The sequence below is a fragment of the Lemur catta genome, chromosome 18 (assembly GCF_020740605.2).
Source record: "Lemur catta isolate mLemCat1 chromosome 18, mLemCat1.pri, whole genome shotgun sequence".
Taxonomy (NCBI): domain Eukaryota; kingdom Metazoa; phylum Chordata; class Mammalia; order Primates; family Lemuridae; genus Lemur; species Lemur catta.
The window spans coordinates 39,869,737-39,891,962 of NC_059145.1; the positions used below are offsets into that span (position 1 = coordinate 39,869,737).

At 49.3% G+C, this 22,226-nt stretch overlaps 1 protein-coding gene across 11 annotated transcripts in view; it reads left to right on the forward strand.

The window, feature by feature from the left end:
* PFKFB4 (6-phosphofructo-2-kinase/fructose-2,6-biphosphatase 4) overlaps positions 1–20,964 on the forward strand; it is a 40,243-nt gene extending 19,279 nt beyond the window's left edge. For 7 of the 11 annotated variants that reach the window (XM_045530311.1, XM_045530309.1, XM_045530314.1 and 4 more), the window contains 7 exons: positions 1,834–2,041; positions 2,656–2,802; positions 5,987–6,037; positions 13,539–13,643; positions 15,496–15,625; positions 15,727–15,789; positions 18,952–20,964. In XM_045530311.1, coding sequence (XP_045386267.1) covers positions 1,834–2,041; positions 2,656–2,802; positions 5,987–6,037; positions 13,539–13,643; positions 15,496–15,625; positions 15,727–15,789; positions 18,952–19,154 — 907 coding nt within the window. In that variant the 3' untranslated portion in view covers positions 19,155–20,964. The other 4 variants (XM_045530316.1, XM_045530318.1, XM_045530320.1 and 1 more) reach the window with 4 other exon arrangements.
* The last annotated feature ends 1,262 nt before the right edge of the window (positions 20,965–22,226 follow it).

A 22,226-nucleotide genomic window follows, 5' to 3' on the forward strand; every position in this document is an offset into this window, starting at 1 on the left:
TCCTTCTGCCTCAGCCTTCTGAATAGCTGGGACTACAAGTGTGTCCCACCACACCTGGCTAATTCTAATTTTTTTTCTTTTTTGGGAGACACAGTCTCACTCTTTTGCCCTGGCTAGAGTGCCCTGGCATCAGCCTAGCTCACAGCAACCTCAAACTCCTGGGCTCAAGCAATCCTTCTGCCTCAGCCTCCCGAGTAGCTGGGACTACAGGCATGTGCCACCATGCCCGGCTAATTTTTTCCATATATTTTTAGTTGTCCAGCTAATTTCTTCTATTTTTTTTAGTAGAGATGGGGTCTCGCTCTTGCTTAGGCTGGTCTCGAACTCCTGACCTTGAGCGATCCTCCCGCCTCGGCTTCCCAGAGTCTAGGATTATAGGCATGAGCCACTGCGCCCCACCTAATTCTATTTTTTATAGAGATGGGGTCTTGCTATATTGCCCAGGCTGGCCTTGAACTCCTGGCCTCAAGCAATCCTCCCACTTAGCCTCCCAAAGTGCTAGGATTACAGGGGCCATTATGCCTGGCTCCAGTGAAACTATAAAGGTAGCCTGCAGGCTGAATTTGACTTTCTGGCCATAGTTTGCCAACTCCTATTGTGCAGTATAAATGGGCAGTGTAGTCCTCAGTAAAGTATTACACAGTCATTATAAATCATAATTCTGTAGAGACATGGGAAAATGTAATGCAACGTTAAGTGAAAAGGCTAGGATATAAACTGTGCTTGGGTCATTTATAATTATATAAAAATATGTAATGCAGATGAACCAAGGAAAACAAGCAGCTGTTAGAGGGGTGGTTTGGGGTGTTTATACAACAGTTGTCCCTGGGCTGGCCATGCATCTCTCCTCAGCTGGGCTCTGGAGGCAGCCCCAGTCTGGAGTTGCGTGGCATCTGCTGCCCAGGCCTGTCCATCTTCCACGTTTCCCCTGGTGTCCCCAGTGTGGCATTTCTCCTCGTGGCTCTGTGGTATGCCCATATTGCAGGACTTGTCTGGAGCAGCTGCTATTGGACTAGTCAGTAAACGTTTCTCCCATTTTTATTGGTGGTGTCAGTATAACACCCCCGAGCTGAGGTCGAGCTGAGGTCGCACAGTCCAGACAGTGAGAACTCAAAGGAGAATATCCCCGAGGGCTCTCAGGCTGAACCCGAGCCCACCCCCACCCTGCCTGCACGAACAGAGAGGTGTGCTCTCCGGGCTGCAGTGCGCACAGGTCCCAAGGAAGGAAAGAGGCCAGGCTGGGTTTAGGCTGCTGCCCCCAGCACCATCCTCCTGTGCTTCTTGTTTCATCCACCTGCTGCCTGGTATGGGCTGTGGCAGCTGCTCGGCGCACATGATGGCCCTGGACCGGGCTCTAGGGGGAGGAGGTCACCGGAGAAGGAAAGGCCAGGTCCGTGGACAGCTGACCAGGAAGAGTGGGGGAGTGGAGCGCTTGCCAGCTGTTCCCAGGTTAACCCTGGGGAAAACTGTCTCTTGGTTCGACTTACACAGTGCATCGAGAGCTCAGAGGTAGGCAAGAAAGGGTCCAGGAACACAGGAGCAGTGTTAAAAGTCACAAAGTGGTGTGGCTGCCCCCCTGCTTTGGATGTCACCTTTTGGAAGCATGATGAGTAATGAGCACCTCCCACAGGGTGTGTCTGTGCCTCACGCGTGTCGAGTTGCGCTCACCTCACCCCCACCACTCGTGCACCAGCTGACAGTCCTGTGGGTTGTGACCTCGAGCCTGCTGGTCAGAGGTGCAGGGCACCTCAGTGGTTTCTGTGGCTGGCCAGACATGCCCTCCGAGGACCCTCACCACGCTCACAGGCCTCTCTTTGCCTTCTTTCTGGAAAGGGATCTGTCCTATATCAAGATCATGGATGTGGGCCAGAGCTACGTGGTGAACCGTGTGGCTGACCACATCCAGAGCCGCATTGTATATTACCTCATGAACATCCACGTGACCCCCCGCTCCATCTACCTCTGCCGGCATGGGGAGAGTGAGCTCAACCTCAAAGGCCGGATCGGCGGGGACCCAGGACTATCCCCCCGGGGCAGGGAGGTCAGTGTGTGTGTGTGTGTGTGTGTGTGTGTGTGTATACATGCATGTGCGCACATGCGCGTGTGCACATTGGTACCTCTGCGTGGCTAGGTATTTGTATGTATGCATGCACTGGGGCTGGGCTCCCACTCTCATAGCTAATGTGCAATGGCAGTGAATGACCTTTATTCAACCTAGAATGTTCCTATCGTATAGGGAAGGTCACCAAGCACCAGACAAATGCCTGAATCTCTGGTGTCCATGTGAGCTGTCACTGGCTGAGCCTGTTTCCTCAGAGAGGCATGCCACTGGGAGTGAACTGAGTCCGTATAGTGCAGCTGGTAGCTGTGCCGCAGCGCAGGGGCATAGCAAGCCCTCAGTGGGAAGGTCATGTAGCCTAGGGCATGTGGTCAAGGAGGCGTGGACCTGATGTGTCACAGCTGGAACTGTGCACAGGGCCTAGGAGGATGCACAAGAACACATGTGTGGGTGTGTGTGTCATCAAGAAATTAGTTTGTTTTACCAAATCTGTGTTCTCTGAGGTTTGTCACGAACCCTAAGGACTGTACAGCCATGGGGTCTTTCGAGGGCAGCCCAGGACCCATGGGTCTGAATTTGCTTGTGATGTGTTTCAGTTTGCCAAGAGTCTGGCCAAGTTCATCAGTGACCAGAACATCAAGGAACTGAAGGTCTGGACAAGCCAGATGAAGAGGACAATCCAGACGGCTGAGGCACTGGGTGTGCCCTACGAGCAGTGGAAGGTCCTCAACGAGATCGATGCGGTACTTGCCATCCCTTCCCTCGCCTGCCCAAGTCTCCCGGGCAAGCTGTGCTCACCTATGATGTCGGGGCCAGAGTCAGGGAAAACCTTAACCTTAACCTGCCCATTGCCTTTTGATTCCTCCCTCCCTCTCTTTTGCGTTCAACTATTTAGACTAACCAGGATTTATTTTAATGATCTGACAAAAGCCTTAAATCTAATCCTTCCCCAGTTAACTCACTAATTGTCTATCGGCCCTTTTCCTCTTACTTTCTTTTAGTTAATTTTATATGAAGTTCTTACATATGATTTATGTATCTGTTCGTGTACCAGTATCATACTGTTTTAATTATGGTAGCTTTTTACTATGTTTTTTGGCCATTTGGGTAGGTTTTTTTGAGGTCTTTTGCTCTTTTTTTCTATTGGATTGTTTGTGTTTTTCTTATTGATTTTTAGGAGTTCTTTGTATATTCTGGAGCTGATACAAACCTGGTAATTTTTGATTGAGAACTGGACATTTTGTATGCAGAATTTTGGAGATAATTTGAGGCTCTGGTTAATGTTCTCTTTCTCTAGAGGATTTACTTTTGCTTCTGGTAGACAGTTAGGGGTGGATCACCTTTGCCTAGTCAGGGATAGAGCTCTTTGAAAGCTATGCTTTGATCTTTGTGGCGGCTACTCAATTTTCAGGTTACTCCTCAGATTAGGGTATAGCCTTTAAGGTTCTGACTGAAAACCTTATGAGCCCCAGGCTTCTATTTTTTTGTCTCCTCAGCCCCAAATTACTGACAGCTCCACCAAGCTTGTGCCCACTTAGTCCCTACTTTCTACCTGGCTTCTCACTCTCTCAGCTGCCACTTGTGAATTGGCAAAAACTCTAGGGAAGAAGTGATGCCATGTATCAGGTTCACGTCTTGGGACTTCACTTTGCTCCAACATCTTGGCCCCTCATGTCCTTCCCACTTTTATAACTCTATGATGATGTCAAATAGATTTAAACATTTTTCTGTCTGGCTTTTTTGGTTGCTCTTACTGGATTACTGCTCTGAAATAAGCTAGTCCACCACCGCTCAAAGCAGCAGTCTCTAACAGGATCAGATCTGAATCTTAAAAAGATCACCTCTGGCAATTAATTTGTGTCAAGAATGGTTTTGTCGGGGTGCGGTGGGGAGACAAGCTGGAGAAGGGAGACGAGTTGGGGGAGCTTGCAGTGGCCTGGTAAAGTGACCACGTCTGGAACTTGGGTAGTAGTGGGGGAGAGAGAGAGGAGTGGATGTATTTGAGGGGTATTTATTTATTTATTCCTCACACATTTACATGAGCCTACCTGCTGCCAGAAACTGGGTCCAGTTCTGGTGGATCCTCGTGGAGAAGTGGTAGAACCGTGGGGGTAAAAAGGAGTGAAGTGTCCGGGACGACTCCTAGTTTCCAGCCACTGGGGTGGGTGCTGGGGCAAGGAAGGTGATACACTCAAATGAGGGCAGAACTATGTCTGCTTGGTTCACCAAATGGTAGATGCGCAATAAATATGTACTGAATGAAAAAAAGTTTCTGGGACACGTTCAAGAGCAGATACCCAGGAGGCAGTCTGATCTCCGAGAAGGGGCTGGGGCTTATGCATCCCCTCACAGACATGGGACGCATGTGGTAGCAGAGGGTGGAGAAGTGGGGCCCAGGGCAAAGCTCTGGGGAGTCCCCGCATTTAAGGGGCTATGGAGGGGTATCCAGTGGGGTGGCAGGGAAAGCAGGCAGGTAGGGTCACGGAAGTCAGGCCAGAGAGGAGGAGGCAGTGGCCAGGGGGGTGAGGGACTGCAGGGTGGAGGATGAAGCCAGGCTCCAAACTTGCCTATCAGAACAGCGTCACTGGGGTTCTGGGCCTGGTCCTGGCGGGGCTGGAACCCAGTGGGAGTGGGTGGGGAAGTGCGTGGGAGGCAAGTGGGCTCAGGGTTGAAGGAGGCTCGGCCGAGTGCAAGCTGACACAGTGGGACTGGTAGGAAAGGAGGGAGGGGGGGTTCAGGAGGCTCTGAGAGGTGCCAGTGGCCTGGATTCTAGGGTATCAGGAGGTGAGAGGGGCCTAGGTGGGCACAGGGAACGGTGTCTGGTGGCTTTTTCCTCTGGTTATCACCAGTCTACAGAAAACCCAAGGCCAAATTCTTTGACACTGGTAATTTTCAGTGGATTCTCTTGGCTTTTCTTGAGGAACTGTCGTATCCCCTGGAATGAGGATAATAGAGTTTTTGGCTTCCCAGGTTAAGTACCTTGTGTTTCTGTTTCATATTACTGCATTGGCAAGAATAAGCGATTGGCACACTGGATGTCCTTCTTTTGTTCTTCATTTAGTGGGCCTGCCCCTCAACTTCCCGTCCTTTGGAATAGGTGTTAGCAGTGAGCTGATCCAGTTCCTGTTTTGTTTTTTAACTTGATCATAAAAAATTTTCAATTATATGTAATTATAATTTTCAGTTATATATAAAAGCAAAGAGAATATGGCAATGAATCCCCATGTACCCAATACCAACGTCAGCAATGTTCAGTTAATGGCCAGTCTTGTTTCAACTATCCCATTCCCATCCCCACTGGATTATTTTAAGGCAAATTCAGACATAATGTTTCGTTTCAATATTATCTCTAAAAGTAAGTTAAGGGCTCTCTTTTCTCCTTAACAGAACCAAATCATCATTTTGAAACTTTAAAAAATAGTTATTAAATATCTAGTCTGGGATGAGCGTGGTGGCTCATGCCTATAATCTCAGCATTTTGGGAGGCTGAGGCTGAAGGATGGCTTGAGGCCAGGAGTTTGAGACCAGCCTGGGCAATATAGCAAGACTCTTGTCTCTACAAAAAAAATTTTTTTTTAATTAGCTGGATATGGTGGTATGTACCTGTAGTCCTAGCTACTTGGGAGGCTGAGGCAGGAGGATCACTTGAGCCCAGCAGTTTGAGGCTGCAGTGAGCTATGATCATGTCACTGCACTCTAGCCTGGGTGACAGAGCAAGACTCTGTCTCTAAAAAGAAACGTGTGTGTGTGTGTGTGTGTGTATGTGTGTGTGTGTGTGTGTGTATAGTCCATGTTCAGATTTCTCTGATTGCATCATAAATTTTCTTTACAGTTGTTTTATTTGAATTAAAACTTAAACAAGGCCCACACATTGTGTCATTTGTGTCCTTGTTTTTTTAGAGTTTTTTTTTTCCTCTTGTTTTTCAGAATGTATGGATGTGGATTCTGATTAGTGACATATTTAAAAGAGCTCGCCAGGTAATTTTATTTTATTTTATTTTATTTTATTTTATTTTTATTTTATTTTATGTTTGCGATAGAGTCTGTCTCTGTTGCCCCAGGTAGGGTGCAGTGGTGCCATCATAGCACACTGAAAGCTCAAATTCCTGGACTCAAGTGATCCTCCTGCCTCAGCCTCCCAAGTAGCTGGGACTACAGGGATGCGTCACCATGCCCGGCTAATTTTTCTATATATATATTTTTAGCTGTCCATATAATTTCTTTCTATTTTTAGTAGAGATGGGGTCTTGCTCTTGCTCAGGCTGGTCTCGAACTCCTGACCTCAAGCAGTCCTCCCGCCTCGCCCTCTCAGAGTGCTAGGATTACAGGCGTGAGCCACTGTGCCCAGCCTATTGCTGTGTCTTTAATCTTCAAGTTCACTTATCTTTACTTATACACTTTTATGAAATCTATCCAGTGAACTTTTCATTTCAGATGTTGTGTTTTAAGCTCTAGGAATTCAATTTTGTTATTTTTTTTTAATCTTCATGTCTTTCTTCCTTATGTTCTGCTCTGCAGTCTGGGAAGTTCTGGGCAGTAAGCTGGGGCACTCTTAGGCTCACTTTGTTTCCCTTCTCTCAAGGATCACAGTCCTGTTCTACTTGTTGTCTAGTGTCAAAAAACAGTTTTTGGGCCAGCGCGGTGGCTCACGCCTGTAATGCTAGCAAACTGGGAGGCCGAGGTGGGAGGATCATTTGAGCTCAGGAGTTGGAGACCAGCCTGAGCAAGAGTGAGACCTCTACCAAAAAGAAGGGGAAAAAACCCCAGCTACTCTGGAGGCTGAGGCAGAAGGATGGCTTAGAGCCCAGGAGTTTGAGGTTGCTGAGAGCTACAATGATGCCATTGCACTCTACCTAGGGCAACAGAGTGAGACTGTGCCACAACAACAACAACAACAACAAAAACCAAGGAAACTGAGCACCCCTCCTCACAATCCCCCACCCCTTTAAAAAATAAAAAAGAAAGAAAGAAAAAAAAAGAAAAACAGTTTGCATATATATTTTACAAATAACTTTTTTTCGGTTGTTTATGTTGGGGCCAGAGCAAATCTGGTACCAGTTGCTCCATCATGACTCAGTCTTTATTTTGGATAGTCCCTGTTTCAATATGAAATGCCTTTTACATGGATTTATACTTTGACTAATTTGAATATCCCTGGTTTTCTTTTTCTAATTTGTTTATTGTGGCAAAATACACATAACATAAAATTTACCATCTTAACCATTTTTAAGAATACATTTCAGGGGGGCAAGAGCAATATACGTAACCTAAACTTTTATACCCCCACAATATGCTGAAATAATAATAAAAAAAATAAAATAAAAGAATACATTTCAGTAGTATTAAGTACATCCATATTGTGCAAGCATCAGTACCAACCATCTCCAGAACTCTTTTCATCTTGTAAAACAGAAACCCTATACCTATTATTAAATAAATAATAACACAAGCCAGCCATGGTGGCATGCACCAGTAGTCCCAGCTACTTTGGAGGCTGAGGCAGCAGGATCACTTGAGCCCAGGAGTTTGGGGTTGCAGTGAGCTATGATGACACCACTGCACTCTAGTCTAGGCAACAGAGTTACATCCTATCTCAAAAAAAAAAAAAAAAGAATTTCCTTCCTTTTTAAGGCAAGTAAGATTCTATTGTGTATGCATACCACATCTTGTTTATCCATTCATATGTCAATGGACAGTTTGGTTGCTTCCACCTTTTAGCTATTGTGAGTAGCGCTGCTATGAACATGAGTGTACCAACACCTCTTTGAGACCCTGCTTTCAATTCAGTTATTTTTGTTATATACCTAGAAGTACAACTGTTATGTCACATGGTAATTCTATTTTTATTTTTTTGAGGAGCTGCTCTACTGTTTTCCACAGCAGTTGCCTCATTTTACATTCCTACCAACAGTGCACAAGGGTTCCACTTTCCCCACATCCTTGCCAACACTTGTTATTTTCTATTTTTTTGATAGTAGCCATCCTAATGAGTGTGAGGTGGTATCTCATTGTGGTTTTGATTTACCATCCCTGTTTTCTGTTCATTTTTTTTGTTATATTTCCTCCCTTTTATTTTTATCCTTTTTACCTTTTTGTGTCATTTTCTTTAGATGAAAAGAGCTTATTTTGGTTTATTTTTTAGCCTAGTCTGAGAGCTTTTTTCATTGAGGGATCTGAAACCATTTACTTTTTCTTTTTTTTAAGGCAAGGTCTCATTCTGTTGCCTGGGCTAGAGTGCAGTGGCGTCATCATAGCTCACAGCAACCTCAAACTCCTAGGCTTAAGAGTTCCTCCCACCTCAGCCTCCTGAGTAGCTGGGACTAGAGGCATGCGCCACCATGCCCGGCTAATTTTTAAATTTTTCTGTAGAGTTGGGGTCTTGCTATGTTGCCTAGGCTGGGCTCAAACTATTGGCCTCAAGTGATCTTTCTGCATTGGGTTCCCAAAGTGCTGGGATTATAGGCATGAGCCACTGCACCTGGCCCATTTATATTTATTATCATTGTTATTAATATTGATATGTTTGACCTTGTTTTTAACGCCTTATACTTTTTATTCCAATTTTTCTATGTAGACATTATCTTTTCTGTGATTTAGAAAGGAGGCAACATTTTTATTCCAAGAGTCATTACCTTAAAGCTTTTCAAAGACATTCTTAAGCAGGATGCACATAAATAGAGAAAAAATTAAAATGCACTTATCAAAGTTAATGCTGTAACAGGAAAATAATTCTTGACTCTCTGCTGGGAAAGATAAGGGTGTGTTATTTCTGTTTGTTTCCTTTCTGCTTGGTTTTTCCGTCAATGTAATTGGGCAGAGTACAGCATCATGGTTTTATTTTTGTTTTTTCTCTCCTTCAAGAATTGATGATCTCTTTCAGAAAAAGTAACAGTTTTTATAGTCCATTTTGTAGCTCATTTCACCCATTTTGTTGCTGGTGGGAGTTATGGGAAGCCTCCAGCCTTTGATTTCTTTCTCATGCAAACAGCAGCTGTCTGAGGCAGGTTATAGGCGTGTCTTTCCTCCAAGTTATATGGATGTAGCTCTAACATTTGGTTTTGCAGAGAAGCTTGCGGCTGCCCCAGTTTTTTTTTTTTTTTTTTTTTTCCTTTGAAGTTAATCTGATTATTTTCCTATATTCTTGTGGATTTCCTTCTTTATCTTTCAAGTTTTGAAACTATTCTAATTTCTATGATCTATTAATCATCTTTCCATGTTTATCTTTGTTCTTTTCCTCTGTTCTTGTGAACAGCCTTGGGCTAGTCTTCCATTTCAACATTGTGACTTTTTTTCTTAGCCTAATCCACAATTTACTGCCTTATATTTCCTTTAAAAAATGACAGTTTCATTGCCATGTGATTCATATACCACAGAATTCACTGATTTGAAGTGTACAGTTCACTGGTTTTTAGTATATTAACAGGGTTATGTAACCATCACCACAGTCAATTTTAGAACATTTCATCACCCTAAAAAGAAATCTTGGACTCATCAGCAGTCACTTCCCCTTTCCTCCCAACCCCTCCCTCAGCCTAGGCTACCACTAATCCATTTTGTGTCTATAGATTGGCCTAGTCTGGGCATTTCATATAAATGGAATATATGACATGTGTAGCCTTTTGTGCCTGGCTTCTTTCACTTAGCATAATGTTTTCGAGGTTTATCCATGTGGCACATAGCAGTTTCATTCCTTCATATTGCCAAGTAACATTCTATTGTACGGATATACCCTATATTACTTAACTATTCATCAGCTGATGGGCATTTAGGTTGTTTCCAATTTTGAGCTTTTATGAGTAATGTGGCTATGAACATTCATGTACAAGTTTTTATACAGACATATGTTTTTATTTCTTTTTGCTATATGCCTATGAGTAGAATTGCTGGGTCATATGGTAACTCTATATTCAACGTTTTAACAAACTGCTAGACTGTTTTCCAAAGTAGCTGTACCATTTTGCATTCTCACCAGCAATGTATGAAGGTTCTGATTTCTCCACATCCTTGCCAACACTTGTTATTATTATTTTTTTTTCTTTTTGGTAGAGATGGGGGTCTCACTCTTGCTCAGGCTGGTCTTGAACTCCTGACATCTAGCGATCCTCCCGCCTCGGCCTCCTGTAGTGCAAGGATTACAGGCATGAGCCACCGCGCCCGGCTCCAACAATTGTTATTATCAGTCTTTTTGATTATAGCCACTCAACACTAAAACATAATTCAGCCAAGTTCTCTGCCACTTTATAAAAAAGATGACCTTCTTCTCTAGTATCCAGTAACATGTACATCGTTTCCTTCTGAGGCCTCACAGAAGAACCTTTAACATTCATATTTCTATCCACATTTTATTCACAATGATAATATGTATTCTTTAAGATGATAGAAGCTTTCTCTAACATCGTCTTGGCTTCGCTTCCTTTCTGAGCCTTCGCCAGAATCATCTTCTTTTTAAGAGACAAGATCTCCTCTGTTGCCCAGGCTGGAGTGCAGTAGCATAATCATAGCTCACTGTACCTCGAACTTCTGGGCTCAAGTGATCCTCCTGCCTCAGCCTCTGGAATAGCAGGGAATACAGATGCGTACCAGCACACCCAGCTAATTTTTTTTATTTTTTGTAGAGATGGTGTCTCACTGTATTGCTCAGGCTGGTCTTGAACTCCTGTACTCATGTGATCCTTTCACCTGGGCCTCCCATGGTGCTAGGATTACAGGCGTGAGCCACTGCGCCCAGCCCAGAATCACCTTTCCATGTCTCTATTTTTGCCAACAGTCTCTTCAAGGCAATCTAGGCTTTTTGTTATCATGCACCTCAGAATTCTTCCAGCCTCTGCTCACAGCCAACTCGATAAACACTTCCACCTTTTTAGGTATTTATCACAGCATCACTTCACATCCTGGCACCAAAGCATGTAGTCATTTCCTAGGGCTGCTATAACAAAATACCATAAAATGAATGGTGTAAAACAACAGAAATTCTTTCACAGTTCTAGAGGCTAGAAGTCTGAAATCAAGGTGTGAGCAAGGCCATGTTCCCTCTGAAGTGCTAGTCAAGAATCCTCCCTTGCAAGAGTGAGACACCATCTTAACTAAAAATAGAAAGAAAGTAACCGGACAACTAAAAATATATAGAAAAAATTAGCCGAGCATGGTGGCTCATGCCTGTAGTCCCAGCTATACAGGAGGCTGAGGCAGGAGGATCGCTTGAGCCCAGGAGTTTGAGGTTGCTGTGAGCTAGGCTGATACCATGGCACTCTAGCCTGGGCAACAGAGTGAGACTCTGTCTCAAAAAAAAAAAAAAGAATCCTCACTTGCCTCCCCCTAGTGTCTGCTGGTTGCCACAATCCTTGGTATTTCTTGGCTTGTAGAGGCATCACTCCAGTCCCTACCTCTGTCATCATGTGACCTTCCTCTCCATGTGTGCTTGTCTGTGTCTCCATATGGCCTTCTTAAAAGGACACCAGGCCAGACATGGTGGCTCACACCTGTAATTCCAGCACTTTATGAGGCTGAGTAGGGAGGATCACTTGTGGCCAGGAGTTTGAGACCAGCCTGGGCAACATAGCAGGATCCTATCTCTACAAAAAGTAAAAAAATTAGCGAGGCATGGTGGCACGTATCTGCAGTCGTAGCTATTTAGGAGGCTGAAGACTGAGGTGGGAGGGGTAGCTTGAGCTCAGATGTTCAAAGCTGCAGGTGAGCTGTGATCATGCTACTGCACTCCAGCCTGGACAACAGAGGAGACCGTGTCTCTAAGGAGGGAAAAAAAAAAAAACCACACCGGTAATTGGATTTAGGGCCCACCCTAGGACTTCAACATATCTTTCTGGGGGACACAATTCAACCCACAACAGGTAGTTTGTATCTTTGTAGGAATTTTTCCATTTCATCTAAGTTATCTAATATGTTGGTAGATAGTTGTTTATAGTATTTCCTTATACTCCTTTTTATTTCTGTAAGGTTGGTAGTAATGTTTCCTCTTTAATTCCTGATTTTAGAGGGGCGGGAGTGGGTAAAATTTAAAAAAAAAATTCCTGATTCTAACAATTTGAGCCGCCACCTTCTTTTTTTTTTTTTTTTTTTTGGTCAGTCTAGCTAAAATAGGTTTGTAAAGTTTGTTGATATTTTCAAAGAATTACCTTTTATTTCATTGCTTTTCTCTGTTGTTTTTCTTTCCTCTATTTTGGTAACTTCTGCCCTACTCTTTATTATTTCCTTACTTCTACTTGCTTTAGGTTTAATTTGCTCTTCTTTTTCCAGTAGAAATTATTGATTTGGGGTCTTTCTTTTTTTTTTTTTTTTTTGAGACAGAGTCTCACTCTGTTGCCTGGGCTAGAGTGCCATGGCATCAGCCTAGCTCACAGCAACTTTAAACTCCTGGGCTCAAACAATCCTCCTGCCTCAGCCTCCCGAGTAGCTAGGACTGCAGGCATGTGCCACTGTGCCCAGCTAATTTTTTCTATGTATTTTTAGTTGTCCAGCTAATTTCTTTTTATTTTTTTAGTAGAGACGGGGTCTTGCTCTTGCTCAGGCTGGTCTGGAACTCCTGAGATAAAACGATCCACCCACCTCAGCCTCCCAGAGTGCTAGGATTACAGGTGTGAGCCACTGCGCCTGGCCTCTTCTTTTTTGATATAGGCCTTTATAGCTATACATTTTCGTTTTTATTTTTCTTTTTTAATTGACAACTTTGACGCCAAGACTTTGTAGGAAAATCCTAGAACAAAGGCAGAGACCAACAGCTTTTTATCAAGGGCATTTCATTGTTTCTGCCTCTCCCTGGGTGTGTCCCCTCTGCTGGCTCTTGGCTTCAGCCTCGGAAGGACAGGCACTGGTCAGTTAAGATATTCCTGGGCTCCTTGGCAGAGGAGTGAATAGGGGGAGGGTGTCACTCTTCACAGGGTCTCCAGGAAGTGGTCCATAATGCTGCTCATAATGTGGTCTCAGTCGGGGTGGTCATGGCTAATGAAGTGATGGGCTGACTTGCCCTGGGCCTCTCAGGTCCCTTAAATGATACTTAAGTATTTTCAATCAGTATTCTTCTTGGCTGTCTTTTCTCTTTTTTTTTTTTGTCATTAGTAGAAGATAATCTATGCACTGTGTGTGTGTGACAAAATGAAGTTTTGCTTCATAGTTTGCACAACAATCTATACTCACAAGTGGTATTTCCACTGCACAGAAAAGACACACAAGAAAAGATACGTAATTAGAATTTTTGTTTATTTTTATAGCATAAACTGCATGGATGGATGATGGATGAGTAGATAAGCCTATCTGGGAGCGCTTTACAAACGAGGGGCCACCCCATGTTCAGTGTTCCTAGAGGGCCTGCTCTCCCCAGACAGGTTCCAAACTCCGGGCTGGGAGGGTCTCTTGGCCCAGGAATGCCCGGCAAACCTGTTATCCTCTGCCTGACGCTCCCCCCACTCCCCAAGGCTGGTCCTCCGGGCCTCCAATAGGTCTGATGACTGCAGTATCTCCCTAGGGTGTGTGTGAGGAAATGACCTACGAGGAAATTCAGGATCATTATCCACTGGAGTTCGCCCTGCGGGACCAGGACAAGTACCGGTACCGGTACCCCAAGGGAGAGGTAGGTGGGATTTAGGGCTCAGTCCCAGACACCTGCTGCCTGCCTGGGAGTGCCGTCCGCTGCTGTGGCCTGTGGGGCTCTGCGGAGGCTGCGTGGGCAGCAGCAGGGGCCTGGCCTAGAGGCAGGCCAGTCTGGGTGTGTTTGGTCCCCATCACTTCCCAACTATGTGGCCCTGGCCTCAGGCCCTCCCTTGGGTGGTGAGTGGACATCGCCACATAGGGCAGGCATCCAGCCGTGGGACCCTTGGTCCCTGCTCCCCATCTTTGTCTTCCCACTTCCCAGGGGTGGAGAATTGGGAAGGGCAGGGCCAAGGTGAGTGGGCCTGGTTCTGCGGGGTTAGACGTTCCTGGGAACCCTATGGCTAGTTCACGGTGCCCTGGCATTCCCAGGTCAGCTCCTTTCCCAGGAATTGTCAGTCCTTTGCAGGATGCTGAAGTGACTGAGGAGTTGAGGACATCATGCCAGGCCTGAGACTCGAGTCTTAGCTCACTCAGGCCCCTGCCCTGGGCCTTCACCCTTCTGTGGGTGCTTCCCCTTGTCGCAGGATGGTCGCATCCCATCCTACCTGTGCCTCCAGGCACCGCCCCCAGCCCTGGTTCCAGACCCAGGGAGACCTCCACAGATGAGTTGTGGCTACCACAAACCACCTGCACTTGTCACCTTCCCTGAGACAGGCTCCCTATTCAGCCCAGGCCCCTGGTCAGAAAGTGGGGTTCACCTTTGACTCAGGCATGTCTTCCCACTTCCAGGAGGTGGCCTGGGGAGATGGCCAAATGGAATACTTCCCGTAGACACACGTGTGTATACACACACATCTTCCCACGTGGCAGCACCCGCACCCAGACGCCAGGCCCACAGGCCCGTGTAGTCCACTGTCCTCAGGCTGGTACCGCTCTCAGTAACCTTCACTATTCCCCACTCACGCTGTGAGGCCGAGTTCAGGTCTCAAACCAACACAGATGACAGTGAAGAGAAACAAAGCAGCTGGCTGCTCAAACTTGAGAATCCAGGAGAAAATTGGCCGGAAAATGAAAGTTACCAAAAGAATTGATCTAGGATTTTCCCAGAACTACAGGCCCCAACATGAATCAATGTATTGGTGTTGTTTCCTAATCAAAGCTTGGGGCAAATTCAGTCACTACTGCTTGAGGCCATTTTTTCTGAAGGACCATTCATTGTGTGCAGAAGGAGGAAACTCCCCCGGGGGTTAGGCCCAGCCTCCTGGTGAAAGTTTCTACAGTTGCCAGGCTGAGAGGTTGGCCCAAGGACCCTCCAAGGTGTCCATTACCCCCGGGAGGGGGAGGGTACAGGGCAGGCGGACTGCAGGGTAGCTTCTGGGGACCTCAGTGTTTCTGATGGGTCACACTCCAGGAAGTCCTTGGCCTTTGCTCCCTCCCTGGCAGCTCCTGCCAGTGCACTCTGTCTGCTGTGGCTGAAAGGGGACAGTGTCTTTCCCACCACAGGTGCCAGCACATGGGTTCCATAGCTGAGGGTTCAGTGCAGAGGCCCATGGTGGGCATGGAGTGGCCCCTGGGGTGGGAGCCTGAGGCCTAGTCCTGCTCGCTCAATCCTACTAGGACCTGGCCCTGGGATGGGAGGGGCGGCCCCTTCCCCAAGCCGCCCGCATACTCATCCCCTAGCTTCCTTCTCAAGCCAGACATGTCACTATCGCAGTCCCCTAGGGGCAGCGGCCCACCCCCAGGCCCTCAGGAGCCAGGCTGGAGGAGACCCAGCTTCAACCTCCCAGAATGGTGCACAACTCCAGGAGTGGGAAGGCAGCCTGTTACCCAGGCTGTGTCCAACCCTCCCTGGAGCCAGGCCTGAGGGACATCTTCCCTGCTTGCCCTGGCAGTCCTACGAGGACCTGGTCCAGCGACTGGAGCCTGTCATCATGGAGCTGGAGAGGCAAGAGAATGTGCTAGTCGTCTGCCACCAGGCAGTGATGCGCTGTCTCCTGGCCTACTTCCTGGACAAGACGGCAGGTGGGGGCCTTGCCCCAGGGAGGTGTGGGGGCTGTGTGTGAGAGCCAGGGGGGACTGTCATCAGGCATCCCTGGTGTGCCAGCCCTCACCTCTGTCCACAGAACAGCTGCCCTACCTCAAGTGCCCGCTGCACACCGTCCTGAAGCTGACCCCTGTGGCTTATGGTAAGGAAGCTTCCTACACATTGACCTTGGGTTGCCACCACCTTCGATCTCTGCAGGGGCCCATGATTTTCTGCAAATTCCTTGAAAATCCCATTAGAAACTCAATCTTCCTCTCCCACCTGACTACTTTTCCCAATTTGCTTTTTTTTTTAAATTATTATTTCAAAATATTACAGAGGCACAAATGTTTTTGGTTACATGGATCACTTTTGTTACGCTTGAGTCAGGGTTATAAGTGTGCCCATTACCCAGATAGTGTTCATTGTACCCGTTAGGTAGGTTTTTACCCCTCCCCCTGCCCCCTCTCCCCTGCTTGATTTCCACTAAGTTTTACCCAATTTGCTTTTAAAGTTTATTGTAAAATAATGTTTGTAGCCACAGTAAACCTGCCCAGTGATCCTTCCTTAACCATTGCCCACCTGCATGAGGGGCTTTTCTACTGGTTTTTACAAAGCCCCGCAGCCCCCAGGGCCTGGACCTTAAAACATTCTGGGTGCAGGGCAGTTTGAGTCCCACCCCTGCCTCTCGGCTGTGCCAGCAGAGACTTCAGGCAACTTCCTACTCTCTTGGGTCTCAGCTCTCACCTTTAATAAAGGTGCTCTTAGGGGGATGACTGTGAAGCTCAGTGGCAGCTGGTGTCATTCAAATGTGTGATAATCCCCTCGTCCCCCACCCTACTGGGCGGCTGGCACAAGATTGATTGATTGGGCCTTGCATGGCAGAATTGGGGTTGGGTGGTTTTGGGGCTGAAGAATGTGAGAGTAAGTGACCCCGTGTTGCACTCCGACTGCTCTTGGTCCCGGGGTTAGATAGCTTGGGCCTCGGTGTGGCCCTGTCTGGGTGGTCACACATGGATAAGCACTGATGGGGTACCTCGTCCTTCCTCTCAGTGCTCCCCAGAGCTTCCTGAAGTGGAAGGAGCAGAGCGAGGCAGAGATGCCTGCTCCATTCCCCAAAGCTCAGCCTCCTCCTGAGACACGCTTCTATCCTCTGGGGCTCCAGCTGCCTTTTGGGAGGCGGATGGATTTGCATCTTCCCTTTGGCAGGTTGTAAAGTGGAGTCCATTTTCCTGAATGTGGCGGCTGTGAACACACACCGGGACAGGCCTCAGGTAGCACTGCTGGGGTGGCGGGTGTGTCCTTGGGGGACGTCCAGACACCGCATATTCCAGGCCCAGGCCCAGCTGGGGCACCTGTGAGAGGGGTCTTCTGCCAAGGCTGTTCTGTAGTCAGGGAGGGCCTGGCCCTGCCGTAGGCTTTCCCAAGACCAGCTGCCCTGGGGAAGAGGAAATCCCTGGAGCTGGGCCACCAGGCTAGGAAGTGCCTGGGTGAGGCCTTGGTGGCCCCATGGGGGTCTGAGGCAAGGAGGGTGAGAAAGAGGTTCGAGGTGGTCACAGGGTAGGTGGGGATTGCCCCCCCTGCCCCGCCTCCAGCCCAGGCCTCATGAGTACCTTTTCTAAATCCAGCGCCCTTAAAAATTAAAACAGTACCATGCTTTGTTGGGGAAAGCTCCATGCCAATGCTGGGGGTCTCAGCACCTCCAGAAGAGCAGCTCACCACCCCCCGTTCCCCAAGTGCCTTGTCTAAGGTGGAAGCTCCTCAAAGTATTGCCCAGAACCACGCTCAGTACCCACGTGGGGTCTCTCCACATTGCTGGTTACCTCTCCCACCGAGGCCAAGGGCAGGACCTACCCTTCTGGGACCCCTAGTCCCAGTTCCTGGAGTGCACTGCACCAAGAAGGCTCCTGGGACCTCAGCCATTCCTATTGCCATCCATGATGGGGCCCGCTGAGGGTACGGGCTCTGGGCCGGACCAGGACATCTGGCCCAGCCTGCCGGGTGCCCCTGCTCACCTGCAGCCCCTTGGCCTTGAACCCTGCAGGGAGAGATATGTGAATGTGTCCTGTTCCTTCCCAGGGCTGCTGCCCCCAGCCAGGACCAGTCACTGTGCAGGCTTCTTTCCCCTTTGCTCTGAGTCTGTGTGTGTCTTCACCGAGTTTGACCCAGGCCCAGTCTGGCACCCACAGGTCACAGGGGAAGACACGACACGTCCTAACAGGCATCCTTTGTGCTGAGGAAAGGCCAGGTGGCATTGGACCCCAGCACTGACGGGGTGATGGTGAGAGAGGCCCCTGGGCCTGGCAGCCTTCGGGGGCTGACCCCGCCAGCCCACAGGCATGGCGTGGCTGACAGTCACTCTGCCTGCCTCTGGGTGGGTGCTTCTCAGAGGAAAACTTCTAGTGGCCACAGTTTCCCAGCTGGTTCCCTTTCAGGTGGACAAGATCCCAGAGTCTCCTGGCCCATGCTTGGGGGCAGGTTGTGGTGGAAAAGGGGGCTCTCAGGAAGCCAGTCCCGCAGTGAGAATTGCACCTGCCCCCACGATTCCAGTGGCTGGTCCCATGAGCCCAGAGTGTGGGCCATGGAGGCCACATCTCCCTCCCTGCAGATCTGGGCATGTCATGTCACATAGGGCTACAGCCCAGGTCTTCAGTGACCTCCTGCAGGTGATGGTTCTGCGGGCCCACAGCCTGGAGGATCGGCCACCAGGATCGGGGGTCACATAGGACAGCCTCATAGAGCTGAAGGAAGCCTCAAGCCCCCTATTCCACAGGCATGAGGCACCCTGGGCTCTGTAGCTGGGTGGGGGCCAGCTGTGGACTTCAGGGGCTCCTGGGGGCCCTGTGCCACAGTCCTGAGGGGACAGACTAGGCTGCAGCTTAGATGTCCACAAGCTTCTGAGGCAATATCTGACACCTGTCTGCCAACACCTTGAGCCAGGAAGGAGGCACCCCCAGGAGCTGAACCCCTTTCCCTGCCCCACTGAGGATGAAAGCCCCAAGCCAGGGTTCCTCCCTAGTTGACCCAGCTCTGAGACAGGAGGTGGGGACGGCCTTGCTCCGGGTATGGCTGACCTGCCTGCAGTGGAGCAGGCAATGGGTGGCACCCTTCACCCTGCCATTGTTCTGTCGTCTGTCCGCCCACTGTGGCATGAAGCTCTTGACCCTACGTTCTTAGGGAAGGTTGGGGTCTAGAGTCATGGGTCTAGTCCTCCTGAGGTGAGAATGTGAGCCCTGACGGGCCACAGTGATCAGGAAAGCTGACAGCAGGTGTCGTTTCTATTCCTGCCACAAGGTGAATGTTCTGTGTTTGTATTATTCTACAGAATGTAGACATCTCAAGACCTCCGGAGGAAGCCCTTGTCACAGTCCCTGCTCACCAGTGACCGTGGCATCCACCGCAACCCCCGGTCTGTGTGACAGTCACCATGCAGGAACCTTCTTGAAGCCATGTGTGGCTGGTGGTGCCCAGAGCCCTGCCCCAGCCCACCTCTTTGTTGACCGTGACAAGGTTGTACGTGGTTCCTGACCTGCTGCTAAGAATCACTCGGCCAGACTGCATGTGCACAGGCTGCTGGGAGCTCGCCCGGCACCACGTCCTTCTGTTGCAGCTCTTAGGTGTTCTCGCTCACCAGGTCGGCTGGCTTTGTGAAGTGTGAAACCCTAAAATGTGAAACAGAAAGTGCTTGCTGTGATGTTCCCACTGGGGACCTGCTGCCTGGGGTGGATCTGGCGACCCCCTGCGGGACCTCTACTGTCTTCTCTGTGCCCACTTCATGAGCCAGAGGCCAGGTCTTCATGAGACCCTGAGCTTCTTCTGCCCCTGGTGAGAGGGACAGCCTTTCCCCAGCCTTCCCCAACAGGGACAAAGAACGCCAGCCAAGGCAGACGCCTCCTGGGCAGCCACTGGCCAGGCCGAGTGCCCATGTGACTGTATCTGTGGGCACTTGCAAAAGCAGCGTGCGTGCTTCAGCACATCCTGATGCACAAACATGTGGAGAGGGGGGTTTGTGGTCACCCCTCCCCAACTGTGCAAGCACTGGAAAACCTGGGGGAGCTGGTGGCTAGGGCCTGCCTTCCGGGCTGCTCTCACGTGAAACCACCTAAAGACAGGGCAGCTGTGCGAGTGACCTTCCTGGTGCACACACCGAAGTGCTCAAGGGGGAGGCTGCCATCCCCTCGCCGCTCCCTGGCTGTGCACGCTGGCCTCTGGGGAGGAGGTGGCCTCTCGCCTGCTGCTGCCTGTGTCCATGCAGGAGTGTACACTGGTGGCAGAGACGTGCATTTGCCATAAATGATTCAGATAAACTTGTTGTGATCCTGTAACACCTGTTCTCTGTTGTTGACCTCTACCTGTGGGCCTGAGGAAGGGAGAAGGCAACCTGGAGGCAGCCCCAGGGCCAGGGAGGATCTTCCCAGCCACATCACAGCTTTGGTTCATGTGCATGTGAAGCTGGTGAAAATGGCCTCATGAAGTCAGGCATCTGTCATGCCCCTGAGTTCTGGGGCAGTCTAGGGAGTGGGTTCTGGCTACATTTTATAGCTGGCAAACAGACTGGCCAGCAAGTAGTGGGGCTGGGTCAGAGAGTCTGGACTTCTAGTTTGGTGCCCTGTTACCCACAGTGGACTTCGGTGAAGCCACACCCCTGGATCCTAAACCCACTTTGTACCCAGAACCTTCCTGGCCTGCGCCTGGCAGAGCGGCCCCCTTTTCTACCCCGCCAGGGCTTTGCATCCTGCAGGCACCATCTGCCCCTGAGAGAAATTAGCATCCCTGGCTCCAGCTGGTGGCTTCTGATTCCCGTGTGCTGCGGCAGCTGTGAGCAAATACAGGTGGAGAGATGTCAGGTGGAATTGGGGCAGGATCCTCCTTCTGGACCTGTGTCCTGTTGGAGCCCCAAGCCCTTTAGACTCAGGGCCAGAGGACCATACCACTGCCTTTGGGACATGGGGACCGAAGCCTTTGCTTCTGTGTCTGCTGGAGTTTTGGTAACTTTCTCACCTGGACATGCTTATTTGTTAGCCATGGTGGGTCCCTTTGGCATGTACATCTGGATGTCACCTGAGGTGAGACCACCAAGGCCTTCTCCCTCTGTGTGCAAAGGGAAGGCAGGAGCTGCTGGACTGGATGCATTACAGGGACTGGGGACAGGGCACGGGTAGGGTGGTCTCTGCATGGGCAGCGGCATGCCTGGTTGGCTGCCAGGTTTCCGCTGTGCTGGCTGACCTGCCCGTGTTGCATATGGTCTCCTGCTCTCCCTAGAATGGACAGTATTGGATCTCAGCCACACCTAGCACTGTGTCCAGCATTCTTTGCAATAAAAAAACTAATAACTTGAGGTTGTATTCTGTAGCCACTTCTCTCTTTGTGAGGTATTCTTTCTGGCCGACTCTGTAGGTGCCCCATCTGTGGTCTTTCCCGTAGGTCTATGTTGGACTCAGCCCCCATCCCCATGCTTCTCCCTCACTGGAGAAGAATTGTGTGCCTAGAGCAATGGTCCCCAACCTTTTTGGCACCAGGAACCGGTTTCATGGAGGACAATTTTTCCACAGACCAGGGTGGGGTGGAGTGGGGTGTTGTGGGTGGAGGGAGGGTGGTGCAGAGCTCAGGTGATGATGGGGAGCCTGTTTCCTAGTAGGCTATGGACCAGAACTGGGCCTTGGCCCAGGAGTTGGGGACCACAGGCCTAGAGTGAGCCCTGGCCTGGTACACGTGTACAGAGACAGGGCCCAAAGTTTGTCTGGGCTGACCTGGGGTCCTGGCCCTTATCCCTAAGCAAGAGACAGGTGGTTGTGTATGGGTGGGGGGGTGGATCTGTAGTGGAGCATTGTTAAAGGAAGGATTCTGAGGTCCCTAGAAATGGGGGTCCCAAATGTTGGCATCCTTGGGGAGGAGGATCAGAGGCTGGGTCGAAAATGGAGGGGCTGCTTGAGGCAGTGGGTAGGGGCATGTTAGCCAATTCTCTGGTATTTTCTTTGTCACGTGCATCTCGGGTGGGGAAGGTGGGAGCAAGGGGCAGAGTTTTCCTTTTCCCCTGTCTCAGAATGACACTGCCTGTCCATACTTCCTGCCCTGGGGCTGGCTGTGCAAGGGCAGGTTGCAGGGGTGCTCTGCCATGGGCAAGATGGGGCTACGCATGGCTGGATGCCACCTGTGCCTCTCCCAGTGCGTCAGGGCAGAGGATGCTGTGGCTGGGCTGCCTCTGGGTGGTGTGGGATGGCCAACAGCTATGGCTCTGCCTTACCCAGCAATGTCATCGCAGGGTCAGACGGAGGGGCAGCTCTGTGGAGTTCAGGTGGCCGTCAGCCACGACTGTCCTGGTGGGAGGCTCAGGACCTGGTTCAGGGGTCCTCCCTCCATCTCTGGGCACTGAGTTCCTGGTGAGCGCACCTGACCTCCTTTGAAGCTTCTCAACACTTTCTGAAGAAGGCATGGAAGATTTTTAGCAGGAAAGCAACAACAGAAGGAATAAAATATAACACTATCAGAATTTTTCTTCAAGTCCAAGGTTCTACCACAACCTAGAAAGAGCAATTATATTATTAGCATGTTGAGAAGTTTTGTAGGATTTTGGGTTACTGGGAAACAATAGGCATCAGA